The sequence below is a fragment of the Podarcis pityusensis genome (assembly GCF_964106645.2).
Source record: "Podarcis pityusensis genome assembly, chromosome: 8".
NCBI lineage: Eukaryota > Metazoa > Chordata > Lepidosauria > Squamata > Lacertidae > Podarcis > Podarcis pityusensis.
In genome coordinates, this window is record NC_138033.1 from 66,742,214 (window position 1) to 66,763,190 (window position 20,977).

At 46.5% G+C, this 20,977-nt stretch overlaps 1 protein-coding gene across 11 annotated transcripts in view; it reads right to left on the reverse strand.

The window, feature by feature from the left end:
* Window positions 1-914: 914 nt before the first annotated feature.
* The window catches only part of VPS13D (vacuolar protein sorting 13 homolog D), a 118,534-nt gene continuing 98,471 nt past the window's right edge, over window positions 915-20,977 (reverse strand). For all 11 annotated transcript variants that reach the window (XM_081015942.1, XM_081015948.1, XM_081015943.1 and 8 more), the window contains 3 exons: window positions 7,325-7,456; window positions 2,854-3,094; window positions 915-2,151 (listed from right to left, as the gene is read on the reverse strand). In XM_081015942.1, the coding sequence (XP_080872068.1) occupies window positions 2,020-2,151; window positions 2,854-3,094; window positions 7,325-7,456 (505 nt within the window). In that variant the 3' untranslated portion in view covers window positions 915-2,019. The remainder of the gene's footprint in view (window positions 2,152-2,853; window positions 3,095-7,324; window positions 7,457-20,977) is intronic.

Sequence of the window (20,977 nt, forward strand, 5' to 3'; positions counted from 1 at the left end):
TCCCCCACACCCATAGAGACAGAACTTTGACAGAGAACTTCCATGAGTGCCATTGGAGGTGGCGCCCGCAAGCATTGTGCTGATAATAATATTTTATTATTTATATCCCACCCTTCCTGGCCAAAGCTGGGCTCAGAGCGGCTAACAACAGTAAAAATAGCGCAATTTACATAAAATCACAGTCAATTAATTTAAATACATTCTAAAATCAATTCAGAATCGAATTAATGGCAACCATTGGGCTAGAGTTCTATGAGGATTACAGAAGGAGAGAGGGGGTCAGACTGTGCCTTGGCCAAAGGCCTGGTGGAACAGCTCCGTCTTGCAGGCCCTGTGAAAAGATGTCAAGTCCCGCAGGACCCTAGTCTCTTGTGACAAAGCATTCCACCAGATCGGGGCCACGGCCGAAAAAGCCCTGGCTCTGGTTGAGGCCAACTTAACCTCCCTGTGGCCTGGGATCTCCAAGATGTTTTTATTTGAAGACCGTAAGGTTCTCCGTGGGACATACCAGGAGAGGCGGTCCTGTAGGTACGAGGGTCCTAGGCCATACAGGGCTTTAAAGGTTAAAACCAGCATCTTAAACCTGATCCTGTACTCCACCGGGAGCCAGTGCAGCTGGTATAGACCTGGGTGAATGTGATCCCACGGCAAGGACCCTGTAAGGAGTCTCACCGCAGCATTCTGCACCCACTGGCATTTTCTGGGTCAGTCTCAAGGGCAGCCCCAAGTAGAGTGATGACCCCTGGTCTATAGTTTCTTCCCAGATCTACACACAGAGGCCCGGAATTGAACCTTGGATTGTCTGCATGGAAAGTGTTTGCTCTTTTCACTGAGCGACAGCCCTTCCCAGAGCTGCGAGGCAGGGAGCCAACCTGGAATTCATGGTCACCATCCAAAGAATGTGGAGACAAGAGGAGAGAGCAGCAGTAGCATTTATTAATCCTCAGATTTAAGACTACAGGACTGCAGTATTAAAATTTATAAACTTCCATTCCTTTCCCCCCCTCCCAAAAGGCAGTTGATACTTTTCAGTCGTCTTATATACCTGGTGTTATTTCCTGGTCAGAGTCCATTTTCTGCTTTAAGGCCAACAGAGGGGAACTTTTGTATGTGTGCGTACGTGTGTGTGCAATAACATCACTTTCCTCTGCAAATGTCCCACTATAAAAGGAGGCATTATTGTTTAAACATCAACACTGCCTTATAAAGTGAACATCACAAAATGCAAGAAAAGTTACACAGATGATTAAAAAAACCCAACTCTCCTGTTTCCCTTAAACTGGAGATTCTGGCTCCCTGCAGGGATCACTGCAGTACACACACACAACCTCACCAGAATTATTTTATAGAGCAAACACCCTAGGTATCATTATTTTGCTGGAGCCCCCTACCCTTTGCCCTTCCAAACAATGAACCCAAATAATTCTGGAGCCAGCAGCACACAAAAGCACTAAATGGTGGAAAGGAACATGCCCCACCCTCGTCGCCAGGCCCCATCCTGACTCTGCCATAACCCAGATTAGTGCAGATCACTCACAGCACCTGTAACAAAACAAAAAAATGAGCCTCAAAGTGTTCCTGGTGTCCTCATCACCACCTCCACAGGAAAAGCATTGTTTCAAAATGCTCAGAATCAGTGCAATAGAAAACTCAATATAACATTTCCTTTAATTTCTTTACATGAGATAGACCATTATACACCCTCACAACACCCTGTGCACTTTCTTATTTACACCAAACACAGTTGTACATACATACATATATATATATTTATATATATATATATATCTGTAGAGGTATATATACACACAGAGAGAGTAAGAAAATACAGGGCTTCCCCTAAAACTAAATGTATGTCAAATACGTCTTTGATCTCGTAGTTCCCCCATGGCGAGACTCTCTCTTGTTTCCAGGGCCTTGGCTTCCTAGGCTCTCAGAACACACTTTCTAACACCTGAACGCTGGTCCTGCTCTTTTTCACCAGCGCAGAGGCGACTTCTCCACGAGGTTCCGTCAGGATCAGGAGTCCAGCTCGAGTTGATCTGGGTGCTCGCTGGATCTCAACATAAGCTGCTGTTCATAGAAAAGGCTCTTTGCATAGTTGATTTCTTGAGACAGCTTCACCGCGTGGGCCTCGGATGTCACGTGGACCTGCACAAAACAAATCGCACTTCTCACGTCAACAGAGCTATTTGGAAGCAGCCTGCCCCTCCCCTCCCTTTGCTGGGTAAAAATGACAAAAATACACAGCCAGTGGTGACTAAGCTTAGGATTCTACCGTGAAGAAGAAATCTTAAAATACTGCTGGTTGTACACCACCCATGTCTTCATTTGTGCTTAATGGTGGCTGGAGACAGCAGATGGCATTGGGGTGAACCCCTCTAACTGGAACAGTGGTAGGCAGACCAGGCTGGTGAGATCAACTTGAAGTTTTTAACTAGAATCCTGAGATTAATTATTCCCCTCCAAGAGGCTTGTCTGGTGCCCAAGTTATGGTTCTTTCAGTGCCAGGTGAAAATTTCAATTCCTCACCCCAGCCTTTGAATTTCAGCCGTCTATTTGGCACCTTTAAATCTGGACACAGATTGCTCTCTCTTTTTGCTGTTTCTTTGGGTTGGTTTTTTAATATTTATTTTATTCTAGCCTGTTGTTCTGTTGTTTGGGTCATGTTTTATGCTGGTTCTGAGTCTTCATGATGTTTGTACCAAGGCAACTTATTGACTGCATTGTTATTTGTGCATTCACTGGTTTTTATGGACTGCTCACAGAGGGCTTGGGTGATTTTCAGGGCGCGTCTGTCTGTCTATAAACAGCACAGATGCAAGCAGCAAGTAAATGAACCAATATCCTTACCATGGGCTTCTGATGAGATGGGCCAGGTATCGACACCCCACTGCTTGAATTGACAGCTTTCTTTGTCAGCTGCACATAGACTTTCCCGTGGTCCTTTGAGATAAGGCAATGGTAGAGATCGTCATACTTGACCTCCAGGAAGACGGCTTCTCGGTCCACCGTGTCGCCACTCTTCAGGAAATAAACCGTTTTGGAGGAAATGATAACGCAATAACTGTCTATGTTCTCTGCTGCAATGAAGCTGCAAAAGAAAGAAAGAAAGAAAGAAAGAAAGAAAGAAAGAAAGAAAGATCAAATCAAATCAGGAACCCAAGTCAGTGCCTCACTTGCTGGATGTTCATGTTTCAAACATCTGCTATCAAATGAGTTTGCTGCTAGAAGAATTCCGCACAGCACACTGGCTACTGAGATGGATTTTAATCTCACGCAAAACCATCACAGAAGACGAGGCAGAGAGGCAAGATGTGGCTTGAGAATCATTATCTGCCTGAACTAGAATAAACTGTCCTTGGGTCCAGTCCCAACTTGTATGCAGCTTGTGTCTGGCACTTGGGAAATCATTTATAATTATTGACAATAATGCAACGTACTTCCTGAGTCAAACACTGAGTCAGCTGCTTCTACCAATGAATTATGTCCCCCTGTTGCACTTTTAGGTTCTTACATTGTTAAGGTTGGGTGGGGGGCTGCCTTTCCTATGGTCTTCTGTATCTGAAGTTTATTTTGACCAGGAGCGCTAGGATGTTTTATCTCCTCGTATATACACTGAGGCAGAGTCACGTGGAACCCAGAAAGATGTTCATTTTTTATGATTTCCCTTTGAGGCGGAAAACGACCACTTTCTGAATGCATTTTATTTCCAGGCTCTCTTTCCTTACATACTTGGAAGCAAGTTTCCCGAGTTTGAAAGGGCTCCTTTCCAAGAAAGTCTGCACAGATGAACGCCATGATCAGAAGCCTGGCTGCAATCCTATGCATGGCTAACATGTGGGTGAGTATTTCTGAAAACAATGGGATTTACTTCCAAGTAAACTATGCATTAGATCTGAGGGCACAGTCTCACTTGTGGCGACACATTTCGGGGCGGACTTTTTTTCCGCCTTTGCCCTTATTGGAGAAGGAAAAAAATTGTTGTGTGGAGGAACCTGAAGGTAAAAATATTATCACCTATCCCCACATTCTAAACAACGCACTCTCTGCAGAGGTGGCATAACCACAGATTCAGCGAGACTCCCAGGAACTTGGGAAGAGCGTGATTGTGGCTTTAGAAAACTGCCTTCCCTGGAGGTGCTGTTCCTGAGCTACAGGATCCAGCTACATAAAGTCACCTGAACTCAGCAGGGGAATTCCCCGTTTTGTGGCCATGCCTGGACTGGTAAGATATAGGATGTGCTCCTAGGGCAAGCTGTTTGCGCTTCAGCTCTGATATTGCTACTCCTTCTGGAGACTAGGTGTTTCAGGCATGCAAGAGAGAAAACTTCCTGTGGTTGCTTATCATTCTGAAACAAAAACAGCCGAACATCCATTCACAGCTGGGGCTGCAAACAACTTCAGGCCTGACTTCCGCCACTCTGCCTGCAGTTATATAGAGAGGTATAGAAGAGGGAGAGCCATGTACCTTGTCTACAGGGAAGCCTTATAATAAGGAAGCTTCAAAATCAGACTGTGGGGTGGCTCACTCAAGGCTCTTTTAGAGACCAGCAGGTGGCCTGGGACAATATGCCTGGCATATGGTAGCGTTCGAAGTCGGGGGGTGTTTAAAAAGCACTTTCCTCTGGCATTAGCTGTAACTAGCCAAGTGCAGAAAACAAAACAAAGAACACGGCCACCCCTTGGTCTCCATAAAAACAAGCAAACACCCAAACACCGCAAACTCCCCTGTTACAAGGAAATCTTTTGTCAGCTGCGCTAAAATGGGCAATTGGGTGCAACGTGGGCAGGGAGTCCTGTAAGCACAAGAGGAGCCGCGGCAATGTTGTTGGCTGGAATATCCGTAGCAAGAGCTCTGTTTTGTTCTAAGCCTGAGTCACACATCATTGTTCATTTTCGCTTGCTGACACATGCCTTTCCCCTCTCCAGGATCAACTGACAAACCTTCTGGTGACCCCTGAAGGCTGTTGTGCTGCTCCAAAACCCCACCCTCCCCAAAGCCCTACATTCTGGCAATTAAAAAGAAAAAAACAGCAACAACTGCAGCGGCAGCAGCGACAACATAGCAATGCAAGCGACAACCTTCTAAAATAAAATTAAAACCAAAACTAAAACAACAGATCTACAGAACAAAGTGGAAGCCGATAATGTCTCTGGAGAACTTATGGCTCTACACTCTTGCAGCACCCCTCCAAACCTCCCCCCCTCCCCCCCCCTTTTTTTTACATAAGGAACTAATTTAATTACACAACCTTTTCCAGAAGTGAAACAGTGGGCCTAGCTGGGGGGCGGGGGGAATGGAAACATTTAGCAAGAACAGTAAAGCAAGGCATTAGAGCCCTCCATTTTATGGATTTAACTCTGGAGAAAATATGCAATCGTTTGGGTCTATATACATATATATATGCGCAATATACAATATATGCAATATATGTATGTATATATATCATAAGTGAGGAGTGGATGGCTGTTGGGGGCGGGGGAGAGGAATGCACACACCAGAGTTTGCACTGGGCTTCCCACAAATGGTTGCTGGCTTTGTTACTGAGATACCAGAGGGAAATGCTCTGGCAAATGAGCCATCTGTATGGCTCAGAAGGCTCTGGCTGACAGTCCAATTATCTTGTCTGGTGGGGGGACAAAATGAAAATTATGGCTGATAACAACAACAAAGCTTGGGAAAGCCCACAGCTCAGTGGCAGAGCATCTAGTTGGCATGCAAAAAGATGCCAGGCCCAACCTCTGGCACCTATCTCTAGGTAGCTGTGGAAGAGATTCATGCCTGAAACTCTGGACAGTCATTGTCAGACAGTGCAGGCAACTATGAGCTAGTTGGACTGATTCAGCCATGGAACTTGCTTGGTGATCCCCAGTCACAGGAACATAGAAAGCTGCCTTAGACCAATGGTCCGTTTGGTTCAATTTCTGCTACAGTTAAGTGTAGGTGACATGATGCCTTCCAGATGTTTCTGGAGTTCAGCTTTGAGCACAGGCCATGCTGGCTGCAGCTGATGGGAGTTGGGAGTCCAACCTCTCAGGGTTGTGAGATCCTTGAAAAAAATGAACAGATATAAGAATAATCTGAGCAGCATTCTGCCTCCTACGAACTTATTCTCTACCAGTAGTGTTAGAGGTATCGGGTGGCTGCTCGAGAGCAATCAGGCAATATGCCCCACTAGTCTGTTCTAAAGCTTTCTTATCGGTGCTAAAAAACCTTCGACATGCGGAGCGCCTCTATTCCATGTCTTGCTCATTCACTGGCAGAATCTGAGAGTGGGCGGTCCTTAAATCTTCCCCAGCAGAGTAGTTTCTTGACCCCCAGTCTGTGCCTCCCCTCTCTGCGCGAAAGCCTACTGCGCAAGGAAGGCTTGGGTAACGGGGGACCTCCCTCCTCCCCGCTTTGCTCAGGCAAGGTGTCCTGGCACCGCCTTGCACCCTCTGAGTCCTGCATCTCCTCCCTACTAGAGGCGTGGCTTCCTTCCTCCGCTAAGGAAGTGCTGCTTCCCACAATCTTTGGGGGCTCTCTGTAATCCATCCGCCTTTTCCCCTCTCGCCCCTGAGCCGATGGCAGTTCCCTGACAGGTAGTGACAAAAAAGAGTGTGTTTTGATACCTTCTGTCCACTACAGCCTTGCAACGTGACCACAGAATGAGGAGGAACTTGGCTAACGGGAAAGGCTTTTCCAATTTTGTGCGTAACTTAATGGAACCATGTGCAATCACACTTCCAGGGATTTGTGGCTCACTCAGGTTTTTTTTTTTTTTTTGTGTGTGTGTAGTTTCTTCTCTATGCTTTTATCCCACAGAAGACCACAATTTAAGGGCACAAATTGAGATGCATTAAAAAGGAGAGGACAGATGCTCCCATTTTACATGCTCAGTTGCAAAGCGATGCTCAGTCTCTTACAGGCCCTTCCTTCCTGTTTACTGCCTTTCAGCTTGAAACCTTTAAGCGGACGCTGCAATGAAAAGAGGCTTACATTTATACCCCACCTCTTCGTTTGTCTACAGCCAGATTTTATAATGAACTGGATAAGGCATGTGCAGCGGTGGGGCAAGGAGTACAAGAACAGAATCCTGTTTTGGTTTTTAAAAATCTGTTTTCATCTCAGGAAACGAGGGGCAACAATAATGTGCTAGCAGGCAAAGCTGTTGCAACAAGGGGGTGATGCAACCCACATGGGAATTTCCTAACGCCGGTGGGAATCGCACGAGAGCAAATGAAAACTGCGTTGCAGCGAGCTGCCTCTTGGTCTGCAAAACACGAGAAGGCATTTAAAGAGAAGGTGGGGAGTAAAGGGACAAACTGCTTTGGTGCTTACAACTCATCCTGAATGTTCTCCGTCAGCTTGCACAGCACCTCTTGCCCTTCTGCCTGACTCTCCAAGTATCGAGGAAGGAGTCCTTGTGGGCCCCTGCAGCACCGCGGCTTCCTCACTCTTTCCGCTTGCGTCCTGTCAATCATAAACAAGACACGCAATGTTATTCTTATTCTTATTATTTCAATCATATTTTCATTTGCAAGTCAGTCAAATTCAATTTGCTGAAAAAACAACAACCCATTAGTCACCACGAAAATGCCATAATACGGAATGGCACTGAGATACGTTTCAGCCTAAGTGACCCCCAGCATACTGAAAATTTGTCTAATCCACTGGGCTGCCAAGGCCAACGTAGAAACATTGCACGTAGCGTGTTTGTTCCCATCCATCAGCAAACAACCCAATTTCTACCTACTATTCAGTAAGGAAACTCTCTGAAGAATTCCCTTAGGAACGCTATCCCAAGGGGAATTATATACAGTGGTACCTCAGGTTACAGACGGTTCAGGTTACAGACTCCACTAACCCAGAAATAGTACCTCAGGTTAAGAACTTTGCTTCAGGATGAGAACAGAAATCGTGCTCCGGCGGCGCGGCAGCAGTGGGTGGCCCCATTAGGTAAAGGTTAAGAACAGTTTCAGGTTAAGAATGGACCTCTGGAATGAATTAAGTTCTTAAGCCAAGGGACCACTGTAGTACATAAACAAGCAGAATTTCCCACCTCCCCCTGGCGGTGATTAGAACAACAATTTACAGGTGACTTATTAGTCACTTTACACCAGTGATGGCCAAACTCGGCCCTCCAGCTGTTTGGGACTACAATTCCCATCATCTCTGACCACTGGTCCTGTTAGCTAGGGATGATGGGATGTAGTCCCAAAACAGCTGGAGGGCCAAGTCTGGCCATCACTGCTTTAGAAAGAAGTATCAATGCAGCTTACAAAATAAAACACACTGTATTTTGGGCATCACACTGCAGGGCAGAGTCTCAAACAAAGATGCGCTTTCCCAAGCCCACATTCCCAGCAGGTTGACACTCCTGTCTCAGTGATGTCTACGATGGCTTGGTCATGACCACAGAATGGAAGATGGCAGGATCCAGCGAACTGACTTCAGGCACCAGGCCTGTTGGCAGACCAACTCTGTGTTACAAGGGCACCTGCAAACGTGACGTGATGGTTGGCGAGATCCACCCGGCCGCGTGGCGATCCTTTGCAGACAACCACAGTGCATCCATAGCAGTGACTGGTGAAGGAATGACCGCCGGGAGGAGCGCAGAGAGAAGAAATGCCATGATGCATCTGCAGCAACACAACCAGCTGCAACAAAATAATGTCTCTCCAGTATTGGTCTCTCCAGCCACAGCGGACGCTGTAACCTTCCAAGAGTTTGACCTCACCCTCAAAGGCGCACTCCTCCATTGTCTCCCGAGACAGACTGATACCCACAACAATACAATACAGACATGTTAAAGCCAGTAAAAAGGTCATCAAAGCTCAAATGAATATCTGCTAGGCTCCTTGCAATAGCACCTGGTCTACCCTCCCAGCTGACCAGTCCCTTCCAAGTGGAGATCATGGATGCACATATACAATAGTGTTCTGTGTGTGGTTTGCCTCCATACCCAGAGTAGACCCATTTAAATCAATGAACCTAAGACAGCCACATCTGTTAAGTTAAACTAATCTACATTGGAGCCAACCCTATGTAATTAACTTGCAAACTGAGGCAGCAATCTCTGTAGGTGCTCCGGACCGTAAACAGAGTCCTGTAAAGAAGGTCATTCATATTCCCATTTTGCAGATGGGCAGCCAAGGCAGGAATTTGACCAAGGCCTCCGTGAGGAACACAGGAAAGCAAATCAGGCAGGCAGAAGCTCCAGCTCTCAACCCTGCACAGAGCATGCAGCAGGACCATGCTGTCTTGAATCAACAGCACATTTCGGGTAAGTCAAAACATTTATTATTTGTTTTAGATGTTTGCATACCACCCTTTATCCTATTAAGGATTTCAGACTGGTGTACTGCCAACTTTATCACAGTTCAAGTACAACAATGAAACAGATAACATCCCTGAAGTGAGTTGAAATGAAATAGGTGAGAAAGAGTGTGAGTTTTCTGACTTTGCATCAAAGATTATAGTGAAGATGCTGGAAGCGTCTCTTTATGGAGGGCATTCCATTAGTTGGGGCATCACTCCTAAGAAAACCCTTTCCTTCATTAAGTTGTGCAGCTCTCATAAAGAAGGCATAGGGAGAACCTCAGCAGAAGGTAATAAAAGCCCAAGGAAAGTGTGGAAACCATGATACATCCTGCTTGTTTTAAGGACCAGAGGGCACAGAATGCTACCTTATACCTTGGGTTCATCCAACTCCATATTGTCTACATTAGGGTTTCCCAAACTTGGGTCTCTAGCTGTTTTTGGACTACAGTTCCCATCATCCCTGACCACTGATCCTGCTAGCTAGGGATGATGGGAGCTGTAGTCCCAAAACAACTGGGGACCCAAGTTTGGGAAACCCTGGGACTTTATAGGGCCTATCTGGAGGTGCAAGGGATTGAATTTAATAATTTCTGCATGCATAAATGCTCCACCACCGAACTACAGCCCCTTTCTTGAAGTGTCCAGGATTTGACGTCTCAAATGAAGTCTGAGCTTGTCCTGGAGGATGGCATTGGGGGCAAAGCAACATTCCTCTGACCAACTTTATCTTCTTTAAAGAGCCCCACTTCACATACCGAGAATCTCTGGCTCTGACCACACATTCTTCCACCTTCTCTCCACAATCCTAACCCAAGTGTCTTGTGCAAAGTATTCCAGATTTTATCATAAAGATCAGAGACTGTATCACATTATTATTCTCTGCTCTTGTTTAGAGACACTGCCTTGATGTCCGGAATGGAGAAAGAGGGTTCCTTGCTCGTAGATGCCATTTTGGGTGTTGCCCCCCCTCTCCGGTAGGGGCTGTGCTCAGTGTATTCTGCTTTCTTTTCGCCCTTAACAGAGCCCAACAATCTGACTGCTGTGGGGCAGGCAGATCCAGGTAGCCACTAGGGTGTCTTCACACCAAGTCACCCACCTTGGACTTAACACTTACGCGCCTCCCTGGATTTCATGCAGAAGTTTGTTTGTGGGTGCCTAGAGCTGCTTTATTTTTCTGCGCTACCTTTTGCCAGCATGGAGCATCCCAGGGGCTGCTCATACGTGACTCTACAACCACGCTCGTTGCGCAATTCGTGCTCCCCAGTTCCCCGCACCCCCCCTACAGACTGAACTGCTGCTGCTGTTGCATGTTTGATCTAGAAATAGATGAACAAATCATGCACTGTAACTGGAGGTGTTTTTCTTCTTCTTCCCTGCTTAAGCCTCTTGGCAAAGTACAGAAGACTGACTGGCTTCTTGCAGATGTTTTCTCCAGAGGCTAGTTTCCTCCTCTCATACCTCGGCAGCCCCCATCCCCTTTAGCAACATGGGTCCTGGCTAAGGAGCACACAGGCCTTCTTTCATCAAACATGCGTTCCCCAACCCCTTAAAAAAAGAGGCTACATTTACGGGACAATAGTGCTATTTGCACGTCTTCTTCAAGAGTGCCACTTCTAAATAAAAAATGTGGCACTAAGCTCAAAGGTAAGAGTTATGAACTCTATTACCACCACCGCTGTTCTTCTGTAGCTGTTCCCCCCTACTCTGTCTCTTGGCTTTTCTTTCTTTCTTGCGAGTCTCTTCCATCATATGTGCATAGATGCATTAAGAAAGGGGCCAGACGCATTCTCCACCAAAGCCAGTAAAACCCTGCGACTTGGGGAAACAGAATTCAGCAGCCTACGTAAATTATCCAAATTAAAAACAAAAAGAAAAAGTGATTTTGTTGTTTTGCATCATTTGTACCGGGAGTCAAGGGGGGCAGGCAGCCGCTGAAACACTGCCCCCTGGGAATCAGATGGTTGCATCTGATACTCAAGAGTAGCCCCACTGAAGTTAATGTCAGTGACTAACTTGTGTCCGTTTAATTCAATGGGTTTACTTGGCTGGTGGCAACAGTCCTGCTTCACACACGCCACATGACGCTCTAAACAGAGTGGGCTACAATTATAATTATAATTATTTGTCGCTTGTTGTTCAGTGGAGGGGAACACAGCTCTTACTAAAACCTTTCCTCCCAGCTTGGGAATATCTATTTGTATTGGGCAAAAGACTCTCAGCAGTCCCACCCAAGCAATGACCAAAGGCACCTCCATTCAAAAGATACCATGATTCCTGCTTCCTTGCTACTCTTTCATTCTGTGATGCTCAACCTGGTAATAATGATGATGATGATGATGATAAAAATCTAATCATGATGGTAAGAAGGTCAACTGCCTTCTAAATTATGTCCTGCTGGTGCTAACATGAATTACATTAATTGGTGCAAGCCATCAGTGTTTTGGCAAACTGGTCTGTTTGGTCTGGGCAGCAAGCAACATTCCACACTATTCGATTTCCTTTTTTTTCTTTAATCCTACGATTCGTTCCACTGTCTTAAGTTACATTCTGTAAATAACAAGCCACACAGTGATGAAATCCAAAAAGCCGAAGATCCGAAAAAGCAGAATGAATGGCGGTTCTGCGCTCACATCTGTGTTACATTAAACTCAACTCTCAACACTCAACACGTTTGCTGATTCGCTTTTAATAGGCACACAAAAGCCAACACAAAGCAGAAATGCCCTCGTGTCTACCCATCACAGCAGGGAAGAGCATCGCTGAATGGAGGCATGGAGAGGCCGAGGACGGCGTCCCCAGGAGGCTGAGCGGCACGGGACAGAGCGCCACTGTTCAAGACCACATTTGGCACCCGGGCGGCTATTGATCAGGCTATCTATCCATGGCCAGTACCCCTGATGGTTATGTTCCATCTCCACTGTCAAGAGGCAGTGTGCTTCTCAGTACCAGTTTGCTGGAAACCGCAAGGGGGGTGGAGAGTGCTGCTATGTTCTGGTCCTGCTTGTGGGCTTCCCACTGGGGCACCTCGTCAGCCACTGTGAGAACCGATACTGGACTAGAAGGTCCACTGGCTTGACGCATCAGGTTGTCCTTAAAGGTAAAGGACCCCTGACCATCAGGTCCAGTCGTGGCCAACTCTGGGGTTGCGGTGCTCATCTCGCTTTATTGGCCGAGGGAGCTGGCGTACAGCTTCCGGGTCATGTGGCCAGCATGACTAAGCTGCTTCTGGCGAACCAGAGCAGCACAAGGAAACTGCTGGAGTGGTATCTACTTGCACTTCAACGTGCTTTCGAACTGCTAGGTTGGCAGTAGCAGGGACAAGCAACGGGAGCTCACCCCGTTGTGAGGATTCGAATCGCCGACCTTCTGATTGGCAAGTCCTAGGCTCTGTGGTTTAACCCACAGTGCCACCTGCGTCCCTCTCCATCCAAATTCCTTTTCAGTCACTGGTTCCAAATGACCGAGAAAACTCTGGCTGCTGATACGTTATTGGGCAAAGTTCGAGGTTCCTGTGTTCATTTAAGGAGCGACTGATTCCTTATATCCCTGCCTGATCCTGGGTATCTTCAGAGGAGTTGCTGTTAGTGGTCGCCCATGGCTCAGATGCACAGCTTGTATCCATCAGAACTTGCTCTTTGCAGCCTCTGTGGCTGCTGCTAGAAGAAGGATCTGCCACCCACCTACTCCCCCAAAGGCGAGTGAGCGCAGTCCAACTTTTTTATTTTCACCATCTACACGATCCAAAGCATGTTGGGATAATATAGGAGTTTTAAACTTGGATAATGAAAACTTTGTGGATGAATTCTGTGGATAAATGTTGAAACGCTTAATCCCATTGTCACGCTCACCCAGTCTTAAGATACGGTCCTATGCTTTCTCTGCTTCAACAGGAACTGGTGGGTATGTGCTTGTCCAAGAAGGAAGGAAGGAAGGAAGTAAGGACGGAAGGGCATGGCAGCTGGAACCATCACAGATACTGGCTGTAATTTTAAAGAACTGTTTATGTCTGGAAAGAGGTTTATGTCTTAGGTTGCTTTCCCCTTCTCCCTCCCACTCCTTTTACCTCGTGTGTCATGTCTTTTTAAAACTGTGAGCCTGTGAGGCAGGGACTGGCTTTTGTAAGCGGCTCCAAGAGACCTTTTGGCTAATGGGCAGGGTATAAAATGAATACATAACAGAATCTGTGAACAACTAAGATGGCCTTCCTTTTGGATTGTGGCTTTTCTCTGAAGCCTAGTAATGGACCACCAGAATACAGCTCTACAGAAGCTGCTGGAAAAGTACAGATGGCTATATGCAAGGAAGAAAGCAAAGCTCTTTAATAACCTTGATCGCAGTTGCTTTTCCAGTATGGTGGTGTGTTATGTGGCTCCAAAGGAAGGTGCTACACGCAGAAACAGGCAAACGCTTTTAACCCTGCCTAGGATGGGGGGCAAAGGGTGGCTGGCTGGGAAAATACCTGCATTTATGATTTGCACAAAGAAAACCCGTTTTTCTGGTAGGAAGCCTGTAAGTCCTGTTTGTAGCTAACAAGAGAAAACACTATTTTAGAAGAAAACAGGAACCTGCCCCCGAGCAAGAGGGGAGAAACACAACAATGCCTTTAGGTTAGACAATCTGGTGCCCTCCAGGGGTTACTGGACTACAACTGCCATCATCCCTAAGAACTGGAATGAGAATTTGAGTCTAGCAACACCCAGGAAGGCCACAGGTTCCCTAGTCCCGGGTTTTAGTGGTTGTTATTTATGATGGGTATGTCAATCTCAAAGCACTTTGTGGATCTACCTGGATAGAAAAACAAAGCTACAACTCCCCATTGATTCAGACAATTCTGGAAAGTAGCTGGCACAGGTAACGAATGTTTTTCTACCTAATTGTTAGAAGGAACTATCACGCTTGTTGTGTGCTGCAGTAATATCAAACGAAAGCTTTTATTTAGCCAAAATTAGATTTTCACATGGCTTTCTTTAAAACGCAACTATACACACTGGCCTGGAGATGGAGAAAAGGTTTTGGTGGCTAGAAATGTGTGACAGAGTTGGAAATTTTGGGCTTTGCATCGGCTAAGCTTGCGGCAACAGGAGACCAGCAAGTCATAGAATCATAGAGTTGGAAGAGACCACAAGGGCCATCGAGTCCAACCCCCTGCCAAGCAGGAAACACCATCAGAACACTCCTGACATATGGTTGTCAAGCCTCTGCTTAAAGACCTCCAAAGAAGGAGACTCCACCACACTCCTTGGCAGCAAATTCCACTGTCGAACAGCTCTTACTGTCAGCTCTTACTCTTACTGTCTTACAAGTCATTTGCAAGGAAGAACTAGCTCAGAGGTGAAACACATACTATATATACAGAAGGCTCCAGGTTCAATCTCTGAAATCTCCAGATAAGAGGATTTGGGGAAATGATTCCACCTAAAATGCTGGAGGGTCTCTACTAGTCTGTAACAACAACAACAAGAAGAAGAACAACAACATTTCTATACCACTTTACATTTTGAAGAATCTCAAAGCTGTTTGCAACACATTAAAACATCAAATAAAAATGACCCAAAACGATTAGCGAAGAAAGTCAAATGCAAAGTATACATTCAAAGCAACATAATTACCAGGAAACTAAAATATTATCTTAAAGAATTCAAAATAAAACATCACAAAGGAGGTCAGCTACAGAATGCGCATTTAATGCAGCAAAGTTAACAATAAAATAAAATAAAACGAGCTAAATGGACCCAATGTGTTCTTTGCCCTAAGGCAAGGGTGGGAGCCTCTGGTCTGTGGGCCGAATTATGATCCAGCTTGGCCTGCCGCACCGCTTTTTACCCAAGCATGCCCACCTTCCCCACACCCGACATCTTATGGGATGGAGACCCAGTGGCCAATACACAATGGAGACGTTTAAAGTGTGTTCCACACAGTGCACTGGCAGGGAAGGCTGTGCTACTGAATTCCCCAGGGAGAACTCTGTAGCCAGCCGATCCTTGAAGGGTCTCCCCAAGTGCTGAGCAAGGCTCCTTACAATCCCCCTCTGCTCCTTGCAAAGAGCCTTGCTTGGTGCTTTGAGGCTCCAAGACTCAGCTGGCTGCCAGCACTTCAAAGCACCGTGCAGGGCTCTTTGTGACCACTGCTGGGACTTCAAAGCACCCCGTCACCCGATGTCACTGTGACACCAGGTAACTGAGAGGTGGGCAACCCCACACAGGGGTTCAATTTGGCCCCTGAGGGATAAGGATTTGGCTGGCTGGCCTTAGGAACTGATGCTAATTAGCTGGTTAGTATTGTCGCTGGAGGGATACTTCTCCCCCCTGCACCCGCAGAGTACACTGTGTATATTAGTAAGCAAGCAGATATTTTGCACTGCCATGAGCTGCAAATGCTATCTTCTCGCAAGAAAGGGACTGCTTGCAGCAACTGGCCTTGGAACTTCCTACTGCTTGGGAAAGGTGGGAGCTGTGAAAAAACTGGTAAAAGAGGGTGTGCGTACATTAAGCAGCCACAAAATGATAACGAGCATCCCGGACTGAGTTCAAGGCTACAACAGCGAGAGAGAACCCCAATTTAAGAGCATACAGACATCTGTAAAGCAAAGGAGATAACCTTCAAAAATGAATCTGGAAAATCAGACACCTCCATAAAATGTGTCTTTTTCAACCCTGTCTTTCTAAACTCAACTTCCAGAAGACGTCCCTCCCCGATGTAAATTCCCCACATAGGCCTCTCTGCAAAAACGTCAAATTTGGTGACAAATGGAAAAAGTGTGTGTGTTCGGAGGGGTGGGAACCTGCACTGTTCTATGCAAGTACTGTGTTTTTAAACAAATTCAAATCTGCAGCCCCTCTCACATCTGACTCATCACCAATATCAGAACACCGTGTCGTAATTAAGTTCACAAGCTTTACTGGGAAAGAAAGGGCCAGATTCAGAGAGTCGAGCTCCCGCCTGCAGTTCCAACTTCATTCCTGTCAGACCTACACAGCTAACCCAAGAAACAAGGGGAAATTATGCACGCCCCAGAACTTCCTGCAAGGGTGCAGGGTGCTCGTCCCAAGGCCCGTTCCTGATGCACAATGACAAACATCCAAACCAATGGATGGCCCCTTCTCTAGAGCGCCAAACTGGGGCAGGGGATGGGAGGCATCAATCCAGCATTGTTCCCTGAAGTCAGCTTCGCTTTACGAACCAGACTCGGAAGTAAAAACAATTGCACGTTTACTCTCCCCCCCTTTTCCTTTTTAAAAAAGGCAACGTAGCTGTTCCTTAGCAGGAGCCCGTATACATTACATGCAGTGTGAGAGGGTTAAATAGGACAGCCTCAACTCCTTCTAAACTTTTGCCCTTTGGATATGTACTCATTGGCTGCCGTACAAAACTCGAGCAGTATTACACGCCTTAACGATATGGTTCAACTGTCGGTCAGGCCCGGGGCCTGGCATCGCGCCAGACCGCAATCAATGGGACGCAAACCTCCTCCCCGCCCCCTACCCCCTTTTCAGATCATCACGAAGGTTCAGATTATCTCCCCCCCCCTTTTTTTGTCGTGCTGGCTAAATTTATGGAGCAGAACCCCGAAGCCGCATTCCTCGGCTTGGGCCGGCCCACGCGGGCCTCCCTTTGTTTGGTACTGTAAGCGAGACGTGCTTTGGAGAACTGCAGGGTTGTTAGTTCAGGCACTGACTGTTTGCTCATGACTGAAATGAAGAGAGTTCAGGGGAAGGGCAAAAGGACAGCTCAAGTGTAAACCCCGTCCCAGCAGGCCCCGGGCTCCGGCACCACCGAGGCTCACGGCTCGGCAGCAAGCACAACACACAAACACACACACACCACTCCCCGCGACAAAAGGCCAAATTTCAGGCGGCACGCACCGCCAACCTTCCGCAACACGGCATACCTGGAGGGAAACGGCAGCAGTGTCCGCAAGGAAGTGCTGGGACCTGGCTGCATGCTGGTATCTGGCTACTTTGGTAGCAGACTCCAAAAATACAGCAAAAGCGCCGGCTCTCCCAGGTGAACCGGTGGATGTTGAAAAAATGATGACCGCATTTTAAATCAAGGGTTGTGGGTGTGGTTCTTCCCCTGCCCATTCTAAACCGCAAGTACCGCTCCGGGTTGATGAGGTTGAGGGATGGTCAGAAAGTGGCTCAAGTTCTGCCACTGAGCTTCATGGCTCCCGTTTAAACCTGAGCCTCTTGCCCTTAAAACTAACACTCAGTAGCCACCAGTAGACCATGCTTGCTCACTTCATGTGCCTGAAAACAGGTTATGTATTTAGCCTTCCCCCACATCTCTTTTTGGACGAACACCAATGGATGCCAAGAAGTCACGTCTATGCCAGCTTCTACCAGCTTCACTCTCGAGTTTTTGAAAGGCAAGATGTGACTGCATATGAACTACCGGGGGTTGAACTAAATGACCCTCAGGCTGCCTTTGCAATTCTAGGATTTGTTTCTGCTGGAGGGAGATTTCCTAATATGGAGAGCGGGACTGCAGGGCAAGGGAGGGTGAGAAGAGAGGAAGGAAAGGGAAACACTTTGGAATTATCTATCCAGTGTACTTAGATGACCGTACCCCCACCCCCAACACCGAATTACTGCCAAACAAGCAAGTGTCTGAGAGTCAAATGGAAAGTGAGCATACAGGAAAGGGGGAAAGGAACACAGAGAATAAAACAGAATGAAGAGGAAGAAGGAAGCTACCACCAATTAAAAGAATTTATAGCGATTGGCTGGAACATTTACAGCTGCATCCAAGGATGCACTGACTGGACAAGACATGTGGCTAAGGCAGGTTACTCAGGTGTGTGTGTGTAGTTGCCAACTCTTCCCTCCAGCCCCATACAGAGGTTCTTGTGTCTGCTCCAAAGCACAGCTTCTCCTCTCACCATTCCACCGATGGGGAAAGCACCATTCAGACATACGCTGCATGATGACACTGTCAACTCTCAGCTTTTTAGCGCCAGTGCCACGGGGTGTTTTGCATTCCACAGGTGTGGATGGAGTCTGCAAGGCATTTGCCCGGCAACGTTTCCGAGTAGGCCTTCCCTGGATTGAGGGAAGGTTTCGCTGCGATGAGGATTTCTGGCTGAACTCTGCTTGAACCCAGAAGCATATCACTTATAACAGACACTAACAATAATGCTCTGATTACCTGCTTAAGGCAGGAGGGTTCAAAGCAAGTTCGTGTTCCGTCACTCCTCCCAAACCTCGCCGCACCACTTTCAATAGTTCCTGTTCACAATGCAATGCTTAATGCGGTTCCTGTTTACAGTGTCTTTGCGCTCTCTCTCTCTCTCTCTCTTTAAAAGGTTCTCTTCATGAAAATGCCAGAGAAGGAAATCCGCTTTGTAGCACAGTTTATCGCAAGCTTGCCTGCTTGTTTAACTTTGGCAGAAGCAAGCAGTCAGTAATGTGCTTTTAGTGCTATTTCGCAACGCTCACCTGTAGCATCAGTGCAACAGGGAAGGGATAAACATTAGAAAACGGCCAGAGTGAAGCTCAGTCATATCCCTCTGTCCAGCCTTGACATTTTAAAGTTGCTGCCAAATTCAACCCCGCTGCAGTGATGCTTGAGAACAGCTAAAAGGGGGGGGGGGGGAGGACCTGCAGCTCAGCAGCAGAGCAGAAAGCTGTTGGGTTTTAGCTTTGGGATCTCCAGTTTAAAAGGTTCTCAAGCAGCAGAGCTGAGAAGTAATGCCTGGACACATAGGAAGCTGCCTTAAACCAAGTCAGATAACGGGTCCCATTTCACTCAGTGCTACCTGGAGGTTCTGGGGGTTGAAGCTGCAACCTTCTTCATGCAAGTACTAAGCTATGGCACTTCCATAGGAACACGGGAAGCTGTCCTAGATTGCCAGACCATTGATACACCTTTCTTTGTATTGTCTGCACTGATTCACAGTGGTTCTCCAGGGTTTCAGGTATGTAAATGGCAGATTGGTAGATAAGATATATAAATATACACCATGCTTTCCTTTTCTCCCTTGCCTCTGCACATATCCAGAAAGCCTGTATGTAGGCTCAACTGCAGAACAGGGAGAGAGAGAGTAATTAATTAATTAATTAATTAATTAATCCCCCAATCCGGCTGGGTTTCCCCAGACACTCTGGGTGGCTTACGGTGCATATAAAAACATAGTAAAACGTCAAACATTTAAAACTTCCCAATACAGGGCTGCCTTCAGAGGTCTTCTAAAAGTCAGACAGTTGTTTATTTCCTTGACATCTGATGGGAGGTTGTTGCACAGGGAGGGCGACACTGCCGAGAGGGCTCTCTGCCTGGTTCCCTGTAACTTCACTTCTTGCAGTGAGGGAACCGTCAGAAGGTCCTCAGGGCTGGACCTCATTGTCCGGGCTGAACGATGGGGGTGGAGATGCACCTTCAGGTATACTGGGCCGAGGCCGTTTGGGGCTTTAAAGGTCGGCACCAACACTTTGAATTGTGCTTGGAAGCATGTGAGTCTATATAGTTTACAAAACACCTCCCTGCAGATGCAGTCAAGCTGCACAAACACCATTTAGGGGTGCAGCGGGCTTGTTTTAGTCCACAACCTGCATAAATATCCAGCCCCTGAAACTGCGAAACCTGTAAAAAGCCTTGTCTTGTTTTTCACCTGGCTTCACAGCTCCATAGGAGGAGATGCATTTGTCAAGCAATCTATGCCCCAGCCCAACTCCTGTTGTTGCTGCAAGGGTTTGCAAAGATGGCACACAAGTACTATCACAGTCATCTGTCTGGGAACAGAAAGAAAAACTTTGCATACTAATCCAGCCCAAATCTATCATCTTCAAGATCTCAGCGGGGTTGAATCAAGGGGAGCAGGGGGGAAGAAAATGAAGGGAGTGGCTCTAATTGTCCCCTGAACAAATGTGCTGCACAGGTATATAACAACTGAGTTCATGTCTCAGCAATAACACTGTCTGAAAAACATTTGATAGAACCCACAAAACCTAACTCTTCCTGTTAAAAAGACCTCTGGGAAGTCAGTGTAGATGAATATGAGATATGGGAGAGTCAAAGAGCCAATTAATTATGCTACAATTCTTTGGTCTACTTCAAGGCATTGGGGAAGTCGTTGTGTCTTAGCCAAACCTACCTCACAGGGTTGTGAGGAGGATAAAATGGGGATGGGGTAAGAACTTGAGCTCCTTGCAGGAATTGTGGGGCGTAAATGTAAATAAATAAATAAAACAAAAAGATCCTGCTGCAAGGGCAGGGAGCATGGACACGAATGATTCATCAACCCTCCTGTCTGTACCAATGCCACAGATGTTGCAGAAGTAGTTATACATACAGTGGAATATTGGTTGTGGGCTAGCACTATAAAATACTGGCTGCGTTGCCATTTCTGTTGTCAATCTCCAAGTCTGCTTTCTGACTTACTTAAAGACTCTTATAAATCCAGATGGTTCCAACTCTTACAAAGCAAAATCAGATCTAATGGTATTGACCAGGAACCCTTGTATAATTCAAGTGAGCAATATATTTATCGTAATATTCAAATCCGATTAAGGGACATTGAAAAACAAAACATTGAGTCAGCTGTAATTAAAATTTGCTCCCCCAAGTTTTATGGTTTAAATACAACAGATAACAGGGTCACTTATATTTCAAAATTAATAATTCCAGTCCAACACAGGGCCTTTATGTTAGCCCAACTGAACTTCAGCTTTAGTC